General features: G+C 46.3%; 1 protein-coding gene across 1 annotated transcript in view; it reads right to left on the reverse strand.

The window, feature by feature from the left end:
• Positions 1-276: 276 nt before the first annotated feature.
• The window catches only part of CYB5A (cytochrome b5 type A), a 270,502-nt gene continuing 251,729 nt past the window's right edge, over positions 277-19,049 (reverse strand). Inside the window, exon 5 of the mRNA XM_069620711.1 lies at positions 277-2,118. Coding sequence (XP_069476812.1) covers positions 2,037-2,118 — 82 coding nt within the window. The 3' untranslated portion in view covers positions 277-2,036. The remainder of the gene's footprint in view (positions 2,119-19,049) is intronic.

The following is a 19,049-nucleotide window of genomic DNA, read 5'->3' on the forward strand; positions in this document are numbered from 1 at the left end:
AAATGTCAAAGACAGAGAAACTTCAGGCAATTATTACTAAAAACACACTTCATTGGCCTGTCCAATGAGGCATTGCAGGAAAATAACACTATAAAACGAATAAGAAAATCATAAAAGCCCATGGAGAATGTTCAAATTATGTTCTTTGTGAAATAAAAGATAGGTACAGCAGAGGTGGAAGACAACGGCAAAGGAACAAGGGGACACACATTTTTCATGATAATCATGTGATATGTAAAACAGTCACTTCTCAAACTGGAGGAAAAGAACACACAGTTACAATTGTGATTTTATTAGGAACACGTGCATTACATGATTAATTACACTGTATAAAAATCTATTAAAACTAGCTTTGTTTTACACTGTACTAAAGGATAAAAATTAGATGTGTTCAACAGGACACAAAAGCCTCAGTGATTACATTCTTTAGAGACCTTAAGTGGGATTCCCCAGCTTATTAAATATCCTTTCTGCCGTAGTAGGCTTATGCTTCAATTAATAGTGTATCATTTTATACATAGGAACTGGCAACCAGATACATCACAGACAATGTGGCATCATTACACAGTCAGTGATTTTATTCACAAACATATGGAGTAGAGGGGTAAAATCAGAGGGCCAAGGAGAGGGAGGAAAGTGCATCACAAGACTATTGTAAAATTTAACAAGGACATATTAGTGAGTGTGCTTCCAATGTAAAGTTAACGATTTATAGCACACAGTGCAGCTAAGCTACAAAGGTTTACTGAGGTAACCTGGAGGACACTATATTTCAAACAATGGTCTCCAACTGGAGAGGTAGGACATTAAACCCTGTAAAGGTGCAAGAGTCACAGTGAGATTAGAAAAATGATCTACTTGCTGTGACAGTGTCCTCTGGTAGTTGCCGACTGGCCAATGCCAATATTGCTTAACTGGTTGCTCAGACCTGATCACAGTTGGTCCATTTAGTGACATTGCCTTAAAAAAATGTCCTTCATGTAAAAATGTAAAAAAATAAAAACATGCTGCAAATGTCTTCTGGGAACGTGCTAGTTCCACAAATACCAGTCGCTCTTCTGTTGATTAAATACTCTAACTTGTAAAAGACATTCTTTGCATGCACAAAGGCAAAATGTGGTACAGGAAATCATAAGATGTACATATATATATATATATATATGGACACATTTATGAAGGCAGCTTTTAAGAAACATATTCATGAATTGCAGACCAGTTCTTCTTTTTACTGAAATTTGAAGCACCCCACCTTCCAATGGACACGGTCATACCCAGAGTCCCCGATACACTGAAAAACAACTCCACAGCACAGAACGTAAGATGCAGTACACGTCACTGGAAGTTCAAGGAAATCTGGCTTAGACAGACATACACAAGACAAGGGTTGCACTGCTTTCCTGAAGGATACACCAATAATAGTTTGGGTAGATTACCTTTGAAATGCATGATTAGTCCCCTTACCACTCTAATGCAGTCCACTATCCACACCCCTTCACTCAACGATGCAGTCTTATCAAAGCAGCACAACACCAGCTGAGGTATCAGAATAATAGGCACAGGGATTGTTTAGGTTTCCATTACTTTAAATGTCCACAGGGTTGCAACAGCTTTTTGCTATCCATTGCAGGCTTTAGTTATGAGACTTGCAAAGGAATAATGGTACTAAGGGTTGGGATGGCCCTCACATGCCTGCTGTAAAAACATTGCCAAATGTATTTGTTTAATGTTCCATTTCCTAGAGTGTGGCTTTGCAAAGTGTTTGCAAGGTAGAGGGTAATGGAGTCGCAGGCAAGAGCAGGGTTTGTTTCAGGATTTTAAAAAAATCCCAAAAATAAAATACAAAAATAGTCATTTAATAACATGAGAGGCGGTCATTGTAAGAAGCGGCAGAGTCAGAAAATTACATATAAATCAGAACATTTCAATTTCTGGCTGTGGTTTCCTGTAAACGTGGCTCTAGCAAGAGACCTGTATTTTCATTAACGGGTATTTTTCTCTGGCGGAGATCCTTGGCGCTCTGGAGAAATGTTCTCGACTTACTCTTCACCCATGTACAAACGATACATGAAGACCACTGTGATGGCTGATAAGGCAGGTATCACCCAGTTTGTCCACCAACTAGGCAGGAACAAAAGTAACAAAGAACATTAACGAGTTAGACATGATTTATTGTTGATTTGTAAGATGCTCACCATGATGTTTTTCCCTTAGCGGCACACAAGACTCAAAAGGCGAAGCAAAAGAGAGAAACCACAAAACTCAAGACACTGAAACTGAAATCAGGCATCCAACACAAGATCAATTTTTTAAAAAGAAATCATTTTTCATTGTCTTCTTCTCAGTATGAATATTTTCGTTGTTCTTGTAATGCTAAACGCCTCTTCCTCACTAAGCTGCACCGAATTATTTACCACCCAGGAAACTTTAGGTATAAAGACTGGAAGAACCAGATTAATGCCCACTGGAGCTTGCATTTTAAAAGGTTCTATCCAATTTCGGTATCGAGGGAGAATTCTTCCTTTTTCTTTTTGTAGGAAATTTTACCGCAAATGTATAAGGTGCAAGCTCCAACATTCCCCCACCTCTTTGGCAGACCCCCACGTCCCCCTACCTCTTATTACCCTCACCCCCACATACATTTGCAACGAAATTCGTAGTAAAAGATTCTATGAATTCTCCCTCGATGGAAAAACCTGCAAAGCACCCATCCCTTTAAAAAGCTAGTTAACTCCACTCAATTCTATCCTCAAGCTTCAGAATGCATCTTTGCTACAGGAAGCTGTAGCACAAGTTATGCAGCTACATTTCCGAAATAGATTCACACAATTTAAATAACCTCTTGCCTTCTCATGGCTGCATCACGGGCGTCACATAACCGGGATCGTATGACATTAACAGGAAACCCACAATGCACTGGAATTTGTCACTTGTAGATTAGTTAATGGAGCTTATCTAAATCATCATTACATCCCGCACCTGCCCCCTTTTAAACTAGAAAGGAGGATAGGTTGGCACCCTAAAAACATAACATGCATGTTTAGTGGAGAACTAAGACTTGTGCACAAATTTGCGCACTTTATATGCTTTTATTTTCACTAGCACACTTATGTTGATCAAAAGTACAGTTCAACTACGTGAACGCAAGTGACGGTTCGGCAGAAAGGGCTCCTGGATTCCTGATATCGTGCAAGGACGATGTGCAGGCATCTAACTTTGACACCTGGCAGCAGCGTAAAGTGTATTTGAACAGCCCGCAGTGCGCTGAAGCGCTTGCCCGCTCACGTGAAAGTGGGCGCAAGTGACGGTTCAGTGGCCGAGTGGGCCGCTAAGTTCTTGACACTCTAGCTACTCGCTAGCCTTGTGACCTGCGCTGCTGGTACAGTAAACCTGCTTTGCTTTATACAATAGTTTATGTTGCATGGATTGGAGAACTCAGGAACATAAAGTAAACCGATAGAATTGCAGCCATTCCAGGGATTTAGGCATTTAAACATTACAGGACTGAGTAAACATAGATCATCTTGCCGCTGGCATGGGCAGAGTGAGGGCGACTGTGGGTGCAGGTTTGCACCTTTGAGACCCCTTTTTCGTCCAGACTGTGTGTTATGGCATGGCTGTCTGTAATATCGCCACACTTGCATTAATTAAGCCTACACTGATACAGTCAGAAACCACTGTTGCATGTCTGCGTAGTGGTAAGCAGTGGGACCACAGTGTTAAACGAATGAAAAACTCCCAGTTGTGTGGTTTGGGAGTTATGGAAATCGTGGTCGCTAAACATCAACTGGAAAACTCATTGGGCGTGCCAGTAAGTACCAACAATGCGCTGAATAATAAGGCGCTGCGTCTGGACTCCAAAGCCCCAGCCCCGCCCCTTCATTGATTCCCCCTCCGGAGGTGGGCGGAGAGAGTGGTACCCGAGATTGGAGTGTTGATCTCCTCATTGAAAAAGAAGGAACAACTAGAATGAGAGACAGTATTTTCCTTCATGACAAAACAGCAACATTATCAACATCAAAAGCACTCTGAGCAAATAGCGGGAAGCAAGTTGACCCCCCTCAATAGTCTAAATAGGAGTAAACATCCACTTAGTTCAGTGTCAACTCCCAAAGGAGCTGTGGCAGTGGAGATTAATCCTAATAAGATTAAGAGCAGATTCAGCATTAACTATGGAAAAAGGGGCAATGGCCCGCCTAGTCTTGCCAGCTAAAAATATATTAAAGCTTACACATGCGAAATTAAAACCCAAGTACATAATGACCTCCATTTCCGACCTGCCTTTCCATTAGGTACAAAAGTAGAAACATCTACATCTGGAAGTAAATCACAGAGAAACATGAAAGACTAAGAAAAAGTTGGGAAGCAGGTCTAGAACGGATAACAATTTGAGGAGAGAGGATAATTTGGACTTACTAATTGGGAGTGTCAAATAGAAGTATCCTGGATGCTCTCCTCTTTGTAGAAAGAGAACAGGACATCTGTGAAGGTTGTAAATCCCTCACAATTGACCCGAGTGAAATCAAATCCATGGGTGAGGCCGGGATAGACCTTGTGGGCGATCCGGCCTCCATATTAGCAGAACATTTAACGTTCGACTCAATGAAAGCACAGGTCAATTCTGGTGGTGGAGGGTTATATGAAACACAGTAACTGATGGTAGAATAAAGTTGACAGCTCCAACGTTATCAGCATTAAATGTGGTGCTGAGCTCGTTTGTCAACCTTGATGAAAACATAGGAGACACTCCTGATGAACGGTACCCAAACTAAACATTTAAAACTTGGGCTGGAGCTTATAGTAGACACGTTGGGAAAACAAAGTAGGAGTGATTTACATCAAATGAAAATAGTGCCTTCAACAGAGGCTTTGAATCAGAAAGTAGAAAAACTTTCTAACACGATTGAAGTGCACCATCACTTGGTAACAACTCAATTTACTACAAACATAAGAAGAGCAGCTAGATGCAGCTGGTGAAATCTTGGAGATCCCATTGGGGAAGACTCCGGATAAGGAAATGAAGGGCGATATGGCTTGGGCTGTTGTGGCCTCGCGAGTCTATCGATCGGATATTGGACATCTAGATGCTGTGCCGCTGCCGGAAGGTTTAGATTTAGAGGGGTCCGTCCACGTTTAGACGCAGTGGAAAGGACAAACCATTAAGTTGCCCCAGCTGGAAACAGGAAGAAAAAGAAAAAAAAGAAAACCAAGAAAGCATGAAAAAAATGTAAGGGCTCAAGAAAGTACATGAAGAACAAGGACCTATCAGAGGAAATAAGAGTTGAGAAAGACTGGATTTGGAATAAAACAGGAGAAAGGTCTAATGATCAAAGAGGCAAACAAGCTATAAACAAACAGAATCTACTAAAGGAAAGCTGAGATGGAATAAACTGTTTAGATCTGGCAACACATGAACATGTGCAAACCCAGGAGCGTGAGATAGAGCAAGAGGTGTTTTTTTATGTGGATAGAGTCCAATTTAACTGTGGGCAGTAAGAGAAAGGCTGCCTTTCAACATAAAGATATGAAGTTCAGAGCCAATGTGCAGACTCGGGTTGATTGGAGGCAACTAGATCCCCGACAAGTACAATAAAAAAGCGGCCCTTTGAATAAATTCAAATTGCCAGTAGAAAGATGGGCTCCAATTTCTAACATTTTTTTTAATGGCGAAGAATAAATCCAAGACAAGCTTGACTACTGAAACAGACATCACGGAGCCCTTTGTCCATCAATCTGCAAGCCCTCGCCCAGGCAAATTTGACAAAGACTCTCAATACCCCAGAGGTGAGCATTGCGTAGAAAGGGCCTCCATTACAGGGAAAGGTAAATGCACGTGGAAGGGAAGAGCCTAATGGAGATGAAGTTACAGCTAGCAAGGAAGATTTTTCAAACTCTTTCTTTCTTTGTCCTCACATCTGGATGGAATGTCTGTCCAACACAGGAGACCAAATAATTCTAAATAGACAATCGATTTTGATGCTGGTGAAAGAAGTTCCAGATCTGTATTTCTTCTCAACCTATGACACTGACTAAATCCACTTTCCGTATGATAATATTACGAACATAGTGTAAATTGGGCTTCAGTCACATTTAGGGGTGAATGTCCTCCTGTCAGCAGGAGGAGTATTCTTACAAAAAGGGTTCAAAATGTCCACTAACAAACCAAAAATAAAGACAGTCGGAGAGTGGGGTATTAGGTCAGAATTTAGTCAAGAAGGGAAAAATATACCAGGAGCAGGAAACCGTGTCATCCCAAATGAAAGAACGATGATGTGGTTGTAGAGGAGCAGCTGCATGCTTCTGCAGGAAACCCTGCCCCCTTACCTCCCATATGTTGGAAGCCTGAGATCGTGCCGTGTTTGACACCAGCAGTTGTGCCAATATCGCAGCATATATTCGAAAGAACATACCCATTGAGACAACCATACCTAATCTATCCCTGAACGGACACCAATCTGAGGGAGGAACTCACTGAAGGAATATGAGAAAAGAAACAAGGAAAGAAGTCTGTGACATAAGAGAATATGAACAACGCCTCAGGATACTGGCTGAAGAGAATGTATGGATCCTACAGAAACTAATGACGAAATAAGAGTCAAGTGAACTTTTAAATATTTATTTATTTGTATAGAGCACCAGACCCAGGGGCAACCGGGCGCATCACTTAGTTACAACACAAGTAAGACAGAATAGAGCAATCAAAGTTTACAGGTATAGTACAGAATTAACAGGTATACTAATAGCAATGAAGGACAAGCAGATTGTATATACATGGGTACGGCTATGTACCAGTTAAGCAATGAACCCAGAGCTAGAGGTCTGGGCGGTCAACCAGGTTTTGGTAAGGTGTTTGAATCTTAGAAAGGAAGGTTCAGCTCCAAGCTCATTAGGAAGCGTGTTCCATAATTTAGCTGCCATGATAGGGAAGCCGGTTCCACCTGATTTTTGGAGCATGTGTAATATGAAGATTACACATGCACAAAGTGCTTCAAAGAACCAACCGTTCTATACTTGTACAGACGATGAAATGCAAGGTAGACTAACTCATCATAGAAGCTGACTATGTGTAGTGCATAGAATGCAGGCAAAGCCGCCACTGTATAGAAGCTGCATATCGGTATCACAAATTTATAAGCCAGGACCCATGAAGAAAGTGAAAATTGTGTCGCTGTAAGAATAAGCTGAATAGTGAAGCTGCACAGGGAGGTTGTCTGGCCTGAAGTCAAGACTGAAGCAGCCAAGGTCAGCTATCTATTCTGTAAAAGAGTGAATGTGCGAAGGATGAATCATCTCTTGTTAAGGTGCAAAGAAAGAACACCAAGAGTGCCAAGTTGTATTAATTTAAGACATTTAAAACTGCAAAATGGACCAAATCATGGTCTCCTGTCACGTGAGCCAAGGATGAAAATAGAGTCGAACTTGGAGTCATAGAACAACGATAATGAGTGCCCGCACTCCCATGCATTCTGAGAGACAAGGATACTTTGCAAGGCCAAGTTCAAAGACAATCTTCATGGCAGAATGCTTGGGTGATGATCGATGCTGGGCTAATTGAGTAGAGAGGTAGAGTCAGGCCCCATCTCCTTGCACGTAGGTCTGAGGTTACGTGCAGCTAAATTAACCAAATGTTCCAGGCATGGCATAAGCATGCCAACCAATTGTAGTGGTTCATATAACAAAGGAGCTTATAGTTTGAAGACCAATGAGAAACGGTGTACTTAATGTTTTTGAAAAGGACATGTTTTAGAGGTAGGCATATATTGTCCACCTGACAGTGGGCAGCCAGTTACAATCCTAGTTCCTATATAATGTGTACTTGGAAGTTCCCCGTAACCCTATTCCCAGTCGGTTTTTCACGATTTGCCACATAGTATGACATCACCTCTGACGTATTTTGGGTATATAATCTTGTTTTTATGAAAAGATTGTTGAGAGAAATCGAGCGTACGTCCCTTGATGTTCATTGTAACTCCCTGTTTTAGATAATAGAAAATTAAACAGTACTTTGCCATCTTCCTGAGTTGGTTTGGTTATTTGGAATCTGAGTTATTCTGTGAACCCATCCATTGCATGTACGTTCCTAAAGGGCAATAAGCTCACTTGGTAGTGGTGCGGATGGTTCAAAAAGATACAAACTAGTTTGTCATCAGAGTTTCGGACGATCGGGAATCCTCTGCCATTAGCTGGAAGATCGTAGAGTTTCCTGTAGGGAGCGGCTGTATAGAAATAAACTTGTAAGAAAAACAGATGGTGGGCAGGTCCCCCTCCCTGCCCGATTTCCATGGGCGCTCTGCGGACAGAAGGCAAAGTGGTTGGATTGGAGGTGTCCATATCAAAGGTCTCAAATCGATTAACGAATGGTGAGTAGACCAAGGGGAATGGCAAATAAGGGGATGGGATTGTATTAATTTTAAGTAACAGGAAATAATTGTAGAGAGAGAGCACCTACAGGTTCCTGATTCAAGGGAATCAGGAGGCGACATTTCAAATCCCAATGTGGTTAGAGTGAAATATAAAACGTGTAATCAGGATTACATCAGGTGATGTCTCAAACCCTGTAAAGAGTAAAAAAAAAAAAAAAATAAGGGAAGAGGTGATCAGTGTTTATAATGTGTAATGTTTGACCAATCTGAATGTTGGTTGTTGAGTAAACTATTGAAGAGCGATAGAGATTGTGAACAATTGACAAAATTGAGGAGCAGTGATTGAGTTATAGCAAAGCGATTGGTGCCAATCAAGAGAATAGATACGCCAATCAAGAGAATAGCTAGGCTATTGAAATAAGAGGATTGAGCAGCGTTTGATGGTGCTTGCTCATTGTTGTTTTAAAACATTGAAAAGTGGCGATTTAAGCCAAGGTATAAGGTTTATTTAACAGTATGGTAAGTATCGACAGTCAAATTAGACTTTTTATGGGGGATGCTCTTCTCATCCACCTATGCAAGACACTGCCAAAGCATATGCCCAAGCTCAAACAGTACAGTGCAGAATGAGTAAAGGGCACAGCAGATAAAATGTTCATGCTGTGGCCACAAGGGGGATCATTGTCAAGAGCAGTATTTTAACACATGACCACATACTTGCATGCGATTTTAGAGCTTTGGAAGATGTATCAAGAGAAAAGAAAAGACCCTCCACCTGAGCAGTGGATGCTTAACCAGCTTAAGGGAGAAGGAGTTGAGCCCTCAGCCCCCCCCCCTTACCTTGCTTGAGGCAAAGGGTGTTACTATGGAAGAGATAGGAGTATATCCTTTAAAGGAATTGAAAGCAGCGGCAGGGTACAGTAATCCGATATATGAACCCCTGCTTACAGTAGTGATGATAGTCCGGAAGAGAATACAAGAAAGGAAGATATTTATAAGATCATACAAGACAAGGAAGAAACGAGTGAGCGGTCGAATTTGTTGACAGAAATAGACAGGGAGATTAAGAGATGGAAAGGAGAAAAGGATAAGGCTGACAAGGTAGCGCTCATGCAGAACGAATGGATGGGAGGACAGATATTACTCAAGATAGATGGGAAAGGTATTGAGGAAGTAAGGCAAAGAGAAGATTTGGATGAACAAGAAAGAAAAGATAAGGAGTGAGAGAAGAGAATAAAAGAAGATGAGCAGAAAAGAAAAAGCAGGGACTGACAAGAACATATCGGGAAGAGCAAGAGAAAATAGAAGAACGGGCAGAAGAACAAAGAAAGCACAATAATAGACAAAGAGCGAGAGAAGAAAGGGTCAGAAAGGAAAGAAAGAAGGAGAAAGCACGAAGACTAAGGGACAAAAGATTACAAAGACGAAGGGAAGAAGAGGAAAGATGGGAAGGAGTAAGAAGTGAAGAGGAGAAGAACAAAGGCAAGAGGAAGAAAGAATTAGAAGGGATGCGCAAAAGCAAAGTAAAGTAGATGAAGAAATAGAAAGAAAAAGGAAACAGCAAGCTGTTGCCAGTCTCATTCGTAAAGAACAAATGAGGCTGAGCACAGAAATACAATGGAACAGAGTGGAAGAGATTCCTCCGATATGGGAAGTAACGCCAGCAGTATCTAGAGTAGCGCTAGAAGAAAGATTTGATGTGGAAAGCATTGGAGAAAGACCTTATCGATCCTATCAACAGTTAAGACGAGGTAGCAAGTATGTAGCTCGAGGGAATGGTGATCGTTTCCCAGTACCTCAATCACGAGGTGAGGAGGAAAACTTGTTCAGTGATGAACGTCGAACATAGTCTTTGAGCAGACTGAACTTAGACAAGGGTGAGGGGGGATGATAGTTACACTAGACGTGTCAAACGAGAAAAGATAGTCTGTGCTTAGGGCAGAAGGAGGGAGAGTGTGCGCCCCTGAAGGAAGTGAGATGGTAAGATCTGGAACATACTAAAGATAAAACGCAAGATCCCATAGCATATCCTGAGCATCCAGAGGACGATCACATAGTGAGAAGGGAGAGTCTCCACCAAATGTTAAGGAGGTTAAGGTCATTACCGACAGGCAGACGGACAGACAGGGATGATTATCCATGCCATGGATAGACCAATAGAGGGATCTGACTATGGGATGGGGTTTCCACAGTTTCCCTTATTAGAGAAAAGGAGAGCAAGACCGCAATACATTCCATGGCCACAAATGGACAAAAACAATTTAAAATGCAAACACCCAAGTTTGACTTCGGGCGCTGGGACATACGAATTACAGCCCATGACAGGAGGAAATACGCTGGCCATAGGGGACATAAAAGGTCTCCTAGCAGCTATTGTTGGAGACAGGGCGGATGACATATGGAGGAGTGCGGGATATTCAAGTTGACTGCACAGAACAAAGCACATGAGGGTGCGCCATTTAATAATTGTAGAGCAGACGTTTGGAGGGCTCTAGAATACTGTATGTTGGGTGCAATTATGACACGTAAAATGAAGGAAGATGAAGACCCTATTGCTTACATTCAGGATATTCAGGAGAAATGGCAGCTTGAAACTCGCGAGCCGTGGGAAAAGACAGTGGATTATTTTATCATATTTTAGGTCAGGGGTTGCCTGAGCCAGTACACAGGCAGATGAAGAAACAAGTAGGGATGGAAGCAAAGCCATGGACTGAGATACAATTGACAATAGTACATCATTGTCGGGTATTAAGAAAAAAAATGAGAAAAAAAATAATAATCGCGGAAGCTAAGTTAATTCAGAATTATTTTTCAATACCATAGAAGGGGCAGTTCTGACAAGCAGAGAGGGTTTGGGAATGCAGGAAGCAATGGGTGCATCACAGGCAAATAATTAATGCCCGATGGACCAAGGTGGATATGGGTTTATGCCACGAGGGTTAAAGAGGAAGCGGAGGGGGATTTCAGAATAACCAAGGTGGGTTTCAAAATATACAGAATGAGAACCAGAGTACTCAGGGAGGATATAATCAAGGAGGAATTAACAGAAGAGTTCCCCCAGAGGGAGGACAGCTTATCCTCCACCATATGGCACACAGTCTACAGAGGCCTTTGCCCAAGATCACACATCTTATCAGTGACAAGCACCGCAAGTACAACAGGTACAACAGAAGGAAAAAGTACAAATGAATCCGCCACAAGGGCAGTCGCAAAAAAGCCCCTATGCAGACACAACAATATGCAAACACAGGACAAATATTGACACCAGAATAGGAGGTGTCACTGTGGTAGGAGGAAATCCTTTCACAGGGATTAGGATGAGCTTGTATCCACAATAGGACAGCTCACAGGGTGACTTGATGTGTTCAGTACTATCTGTGACACCAGACCCCCCCACCCCCCAAGAGGAACAAATGGTTGATGTGATGACAGGAGTCAAATCCTTTTCTTTTCTTGTAGACACTGGAGCAACGCGTTCGTGTATATGAGAATGAAAATATCCAATGCCAGGTATTTCCATGAATGCTCAAGGGTTCTCTGGAGCTACGAGTCGAGTTCCTTTTACTGATAAATTACCAGTCTCCATAGGGGAATGTGACGAACCTGTTCCTTTGTTATATTCATGACAAACATTGGTTAATATTTTGGGAAGAGATTTAATGATGAAACTGAACAGGATGATTTCATTTACCAATCAAGGAATCGAGCAATACGCAATTTAAACATGGGCGAGTTTATACTGGCGTCCACAGGGCAAGTGGCTCTGCGAGGCGTTCCGGTAGATCCAAAGATTTTTCTAAATGGAGTAAGCATTTTACTGCCGTGGCTTGGTGGCAAAAATTGTGAGTATACCTGATGAATTTCTGTTTAGACAACGAATACCTATGGATGAGGAGGGTGGACAGACTATTCCTATAGAGTTGGAAGCAGCCATAGTACAAAGGGAAATGGCAATGCCTGAAGGAGTAGACGATGAGGGTAGGCCGTGGAGAACAATGATATCTCTTGAGGAAGGGTACAGATTGACTGACATAACTGATGACGATATGTGAAGATCGAACTGATGATGAAGTAGTGTTCTTCATGAGCATTACATACTGGATAAGAAAAGGGAAGTCCCACAGCGAATGGCGATAATGTGCTAATGACCAGCATTCTTTCAAGAGGATCTTGAAAAGGTACCAAGTGCCTTATGGACCGCAGGCCCTTATGACATACGTTTGTTGGACAGGATAGAGGAGGTTAAAATAAAGCTTAAGCCAGGAGCGATTTTACCTCGAGCAAAACAGTACCCCATGTCTCGAGTAGCTGATGAAGGGGTATCACTACATATTATCCCCACCAAAAATATCGCTGTATATATGGTCGTCTGGAAAGGCCATAGGCAATATTTTTAGGGGGGGGATCATTTTTGGGGTGTCCCCCGCTCCTTTAAAAATAATGCATGGGTTTCGGGGTTTACCCCACAGGTTCCATGCCTTAATATCACCACACAAATATGGCAATATTTTTTATGGCGATATTTTTACGGGGCTATTAACACATGGAACCGATGAAGGTATATTTCAGACTATTTCAGCATTCATTAATAAGGGGATACTGGTGCCATCAGAGTCACTGTGTAATACCGCAGTGTATCCGATTAAGGAATCTAAAGGGGGGGGGGTCATGGAGATTTATCCAGGATATTAGATCTCTTAACCAGATTGTAGATGCCGAGTTTCCTTTAGTTCCTAAACTGGTGACAATATTGTGTAGTATTCCAGTGGAAGCTCGATATTTCACAGTGATCGATTTGAAAAATGTGTTTTCTTGATCCCGTTGCACAAGGACTCCTAAGACTTGACTTCATTTATGTTTCGCCAAAAGAGACTAAGACATACTAGGCTGCCTCAAGGGTACTGTGAGTATCCATCGATTTTTAACAGAGTCCTACAGATGGAGCTAGACAATACTGATCTCAAAAGCGCGGTGATAAAGTAAATAGATGACATATTGATTTGCAGCACCACAGAGTATGAGTGCAGGCAGGACTCTATCCGATGAATGACTATTCTAACAGACAAGGGATAGAAAGTAGACAAGGAGAAGTTAAATTGTTGTCAAGAAGAACAAGTTACTTTCTTACCTGGTAACGTTCTTTCGATGGGATGGTCCGACGACGTATTCTATATCTATGACAGGTAATCACCACAGCTGTGCTGCTTTGGAAAATCTTCGGCATCTGTGTCCTGCGTCAATGACGTCGATACACTGTCCTCGAGGGCCTCTGTCGAGCCAACGTCACTGGATGTTATAAGTAGGACGCACGACGCCCATAGCCTCAGTTATAGTTTTTCCCAGGAACGTGTGGCACCAATCTTCTGCCAGTATGACCACAGAAAGCTTGGCGGAAACGTAAGCTGCAATCGCATAAGAAATTCTGTAGCGGGGCAGGTAGTGAGGGAGCGATATGGAATACGTCGTCGGACCATCCCATCGAAAGAATGTTACCAGGTAAGAAAGTAACAGGGTGCGGAGGAGGATAAAATGCCGGAAGAATGACCTTCTGGCTTAAATGAAATTCCGACACCACTTCGGAAGAAAGGAAGGACGGACCCTAAGGACATCCCTGTCCTTATGAAACACCGTGAAGGGTGGCTTAACAGAAAGTGCCTGCAACTCACTCACTCACTCTGCGAGTGGAAGTAACCGCAACTAAAAATACAGTTTTAAGGGTTAACAATCTCAAAGGACAAGAATGTAAAGGCTCAAATGGAGCCCCCATTAGGAATTTTAGAACAAGGTTCAAATCCCAAACGGGCACCTGGAAAGGTGACGGTGGAAACACATTAGTGAGCCCTTTCAGAAACTGAGAAATCAAAGGAATTTTAAAATAAGAACACTCCTCAGACAAGCGCTTAAATATAGACAGCACCACCAGGTAACCTTTAATGGTACCCACTTGCAGGCCCTTGTTGGCTAAAGAAAGCAAAAAAGACAGAACCACAGGAAAGTCACATGAAAAAGGATCCACATTCTTAACCCTGCACCAGTCCCAGAACCTTCTCCAACGGCAACGGCACAGGGATTTTGTTGCCAGCCGTCTGGCTGAAAGAAACACCTCCATCACGTCTTCAGGGAGGTCCCAATCCTTATACCTCAACCTTTCAGAAGCCAAGCGTGAAGGTTGAGGGACCTGACCTCTGGATGGAGAACCAGACCCCCCCCTCCCGTGAAAGCAGATCGTCTCGGTAGGGAAGACGGCATGGAGGGCAGATGGACAAGTCGAGAAGGTCCGAGTACCACGTTCTGCGAGCCCATGCCGGAGCAATGAGGATCATCCGGGAACTGAATCTCCTTAACCTCTGCAGCACTTGCAGGATGACGGGGACTGGAGGAAACACGTACAGCAGTGGGAAGGACCTAATCCACCACGAACGCGTCCCCCAAGGCTCCTCTTGGGAGGAAATTCCCACGAGCAAAACCTTTCGCATTTCCGGTTGACACTGGAGGTGAAGAGATCCACTTGTGGGGTCCCCCAAAGGGCAAAGATCTCCAGGAAAATCTCCTGAGCCAGCTCCCACTCATGAGAGATCACGCTCTGCCTGCTCAGAGCGTCCGCTGTCTCGTTTTCGTCTCCGGCCAGATGAACTGCCGAGATCGAAAATTCTTACTGGATGGCCCAGAACCAGAGCTGCATCACCACCCTGCACAGAGGAAGTGACCCTGCCCCCCCCCCCCCCTTTTTGTTGAGGTAGTGCATGGCCACTGTGTTGTCCATCAGAATCAGGACATTCTTTCCTCGCACAGTCGGCAGAAAAGCCTTCAGGGCAAGCCTGACGGCCCTCAGCTCCAACAGATTGATATGGAGTCTGTCCTCCGACCGCTGACTGTCAACTTGTTGGCATGAGCTCCCCATCCCGTGAGGGATGCGTCCGTCACGATCGTCACCTCTGGCCAGGGTAGCCAAAATGGAGCCCCCTTCATCAGATTGCCTTCGACAGCCCACCTTAGAAGGTCTGGGGCGACACCTGAACGGGGTCCGACATCCTGCCGGAGTACTGTGAGCACTGCATCTTGAGGGCCCATTGCAGAGATCTCATCCGCAACCTGGCTTCTGGCACCAGAAGGATACAGGATGCCATGAGGCCGAGCAACCTCAAGAACTCGAACGCCGGGAAACTCTGGGCATGTTGAAACTTGTGCATCATCTGCAGAATGTGATGAGCCCTCACCCGGGGAGGGAAACACTACCCCGGGGACGTGTCGAGCACTGCTCCGATGTACTGGAGCCACTGAGTTGGCGTCAAGTGGGACTTCTTTAAGGGCCCAGAACACTGCACGGAGCTCCAAGATGTTGATATGGAGGGACTTCTCCTTCGGGAGCCAAAGGCCTCTCGCGTGAAGATCTCGGGAGTGCGCTCCCCAACCTTCCAGGGAGGCGTCCGTCGTCACCTGGTGAGCTGGGGTCTGAAAGTCCGTGCCCGCCGACAGATGGGAGCAGGTACCCCACCACTGGATCACCTGACGGAACGTCTCGTTGAGAGGGATCCTGTCCTGGAAGCTGCCCGTCGACTGGACCCAGCGGGCGTCGAGGAACTCTTGTAAGGGGCGCATCCGAAGCCTGCAAAGGCGCACCAGATAAATGCAGGAGGACATCATCCCGAGGAGGGATTTGATAGATCTTACCCTGGCCATGTCCGTGGCCAGCAGACGCTGCACCTTGCCCAGAATGGGCCTGGTCCTTTCCTCTGACAGCGAGGCCAGCCGCGCCACTGTGTCGAGCTTGGCTCCCAGAAACAGGGCGATTTGCAACGGAACCAGGTGGGATTTTGGAAAGTTGATGGAGAATCCCAGGTCCATGAGCAGCTGGACGGTCTTCGCAGTGTGCTCCACGGCGAGCTCCCATGTCCTTGCCCAGATGAGCCAGGTAGGGGTAGACGTGGATCCCCTGTAGGCGCAGCCGCGCCGCCACCGGTGCGAGGCACTTGGTGAACACCCTGGGTGCCGACTTCAATCCCAACGGGAGGGCCTTGAACTGGTAGTGCCGCCCTTGGACCACGAACCTGAGGAACTTTCGGTGTCTTTTTAGAATGGGGATGTGGAAGTATGCATCCTCCAAGTCCAACGACTACAGGAAATCGCCCTCCTCCAGCTGTCCCAGCACGTGCTGGAGGGTGACCATACGGAACTTCTGTGCCTTAATGTACTTGTTCAGTCGTCGCAGGTCCAGGATGGGGCGCCATCCTCCGGTCTTCTTTTTTACGAGGAAGTACCTTGAGTAAACTCCGGAGCCCCGAAGCCTCTTTGGGACGAGCACGATGGCACTCTTCTTGAGCATCGCCCTTACTTCCAACAGTAGTTGAGGGACGTGATTTTCCTTCCTGGCCATGGGTGGAACGCGAGGGCACTTCTTCTGAAACTCGAGGGCGTGCCCTTGGGCCAGGGCGTCCAGCACCCAACGGTCAGTGGAGATGGACGCACACACGCTGACGAACCTTGCCAGCCGGCCTCCCACTGGGGTGCTTCGGCAGGGCCTGCCCCCACCGTCGGTTCAATCTTGTTTGGAGGCCGCCTTGCCTCCTTGACCTCCCTGTCGACGACGACGGGCACCACCTGACTTGCCGTGTCCCCTGTAGGCTTCCTGGGACAAAGATCTTGCCGCTTGGCGGTACGTGGAGGAGCCACTGCCGGATCCTTTGGAGGCCCCTTGTCTGCCTCCGGACCTCCGAAAGGAAGGCCGTTGTTGTTGGAGCACTCCCAGTGCCCTGGCAGTCTCTTTGTCCGTCTTGATGGCCTGAAGGGACTCATCAACCGCCTTCCCAAACAGGTTGTTCCCGTCGAAGGGCATGTCCAAAACCTTGGTTTGTACATCCTGGCGGAAATCCGTGGCCTTGAGCCATCCTCGTCGTCTCAAGCAAACACTGCTGCCCAACTGACGGAAACCGGTGTCGGCGATGTCCGTTGCCACCGTGATGCCGTGGTCCGAAGCAACCTCACCCTCCTGTAGGATTTCAAGGGCCTCAGCCCTTTTGGCGTCCGGAAGGAAGTCCAACAGAGGGGCGATTTTGAACCACAACTCCCTGTCGTAGCGGCTACGATAGCCAGGGCGTTGGTCGCCTTGATCGTCGTCGCTGCGGATGAGATGATCAGTCGTCCCATCGTGTCCAGCTTCCTGCCCTCGCCGTCCGGCAGGGAAGTTGATGTTGAGGCCGATGCCCCCCAGCTTTCTTCTTTGCCGCCGCCGAAACGACCGAATCCGGGGTAGGTTGCGCCCGAAGGCACAAGAGGGCAGCGTTGGGGACCCGGTACTTTTTCTCGTACCGGTCCCTCTTTGCCGGCGCCGTGGCAGGGTTCTTGACGAGGGAGAGCCCCTCATCCCAGATGTCATCAAGAAGCGGTACGGCGAGGACCGTCTTCCTCTTAGCCTCACGCCGTTTTTCTGGGCAGAGCTGAAAGAGCTTGGATGCCCTGGAAATCATGGCATGAAAGGATCCAATCTCGTCAGGCGGGGACGCCCGAGCAGGGGGCGACGGGGGACATGTCCCGTCGTCGCCTCCGTCGTCATCTGTACCTGTCGTAGCCGTGTCCGTGCCTGTATCCTCCCCGTGGGTAGTAGACCGGGGGGGGGAAAGCAGAGCAGGCCGCAGAGGTGGTGTAGGATGTGTCCTCCTCCTCTTATGCGGTGGACTTTCCGAAGGTCCTGGCTCCAGTTCCCCCGTCGAGTCTGGCTCAGGTACTTCTGTCAGGGGGAGGGGCAACCTTGTCCTTATCTCCGAGCAGAAGGACTGAATCGCTGACAAAATGGCAGCCGAAGTGTCCTGCGGCGCCGGAAACAACGGGCGCGAGGGCTCTTGAGGAGCCTTGTCGGCGACACCATCGCTCTCGTCGTCGCCCTCGTCGGGATCCCTCCCGATGGGCTGGGCCTCTTCCACGACTTCCATGAGCTCTTCTTCAGAGGTCGTGTCTGTATCCACGATGGCCACCAGCCCCTCCCCCACCTTTTCCAACGAGGACTTCGTGGGGGTCTTCTCAATGGGCCTGAAAGACGACTCCCTCCGTGCTGGCAGGGAGACTCTGGGTCCTGAGGTCACCTCCACTGGTGTAGCCTCCACAGGCTGAGCCAGGGCCGCGGCGACATCCTCAATCGAGGTCTTAGCAGGGTGAATTAAGGCCATCGTCACCTTCTGTATGCCTGGGGCCTTCACCTTGGTGGGAGGGTCCGAGCCTCGCTCCCCCTCTGCCGGAATCTTCGAGATCGACCGGGGCCTCTCCAGAAGCTTCGCTGGGTTCTCGGACTTCCTCTTACCCAAGCCAGAGCTTTGGCTCATGGTTGATGGCGCTGGGGAGGATGCGCCCTGCCTGGCAGCCAAGGAGCCCGACCGTTCGGCGCTCCTGGTGCCCGTGGACTCGCGGTGCTTAGCCTTTTGTTGGGCCCCCGTCGCCGGGGCGCCCTCACAGGACTTAGAAGACCGCTCTGACTTTTTTCTTCTCTTCGCCCGACGGGCTCTTCCCTTCCAGCCAGTTGGCGAGACGGAGGTGGCGATCCTTCATGGTCCGCTCCGACATGTTCCCACAAAACGCACAGCCCTTCTCCGTGTGCATCTTGTCCTCATGGAGACAGAGGCATAACGAATGCTCATCCTCCTTGAAAACATTCTGAAGCTGGCATCCAAGGCAGGTCCTGAACAGCTTCCCGGGCGTCAA

Source organism: Ambystoma mexicanum, chromosome 5q (genome assembly GCF_040938575.1).
Source record: "Ambystoma mexicanum isolate Mex_15411 chromosome 5q, UKY_AmexF1_1, whole genome shotgun sequence".
Lineage (NCBI taxonomy): Eukaryota > Metazoa > Chordata > Amphibia > Caudata > Ambystomatidae > Ambystoma > Ambystoma mexicanum.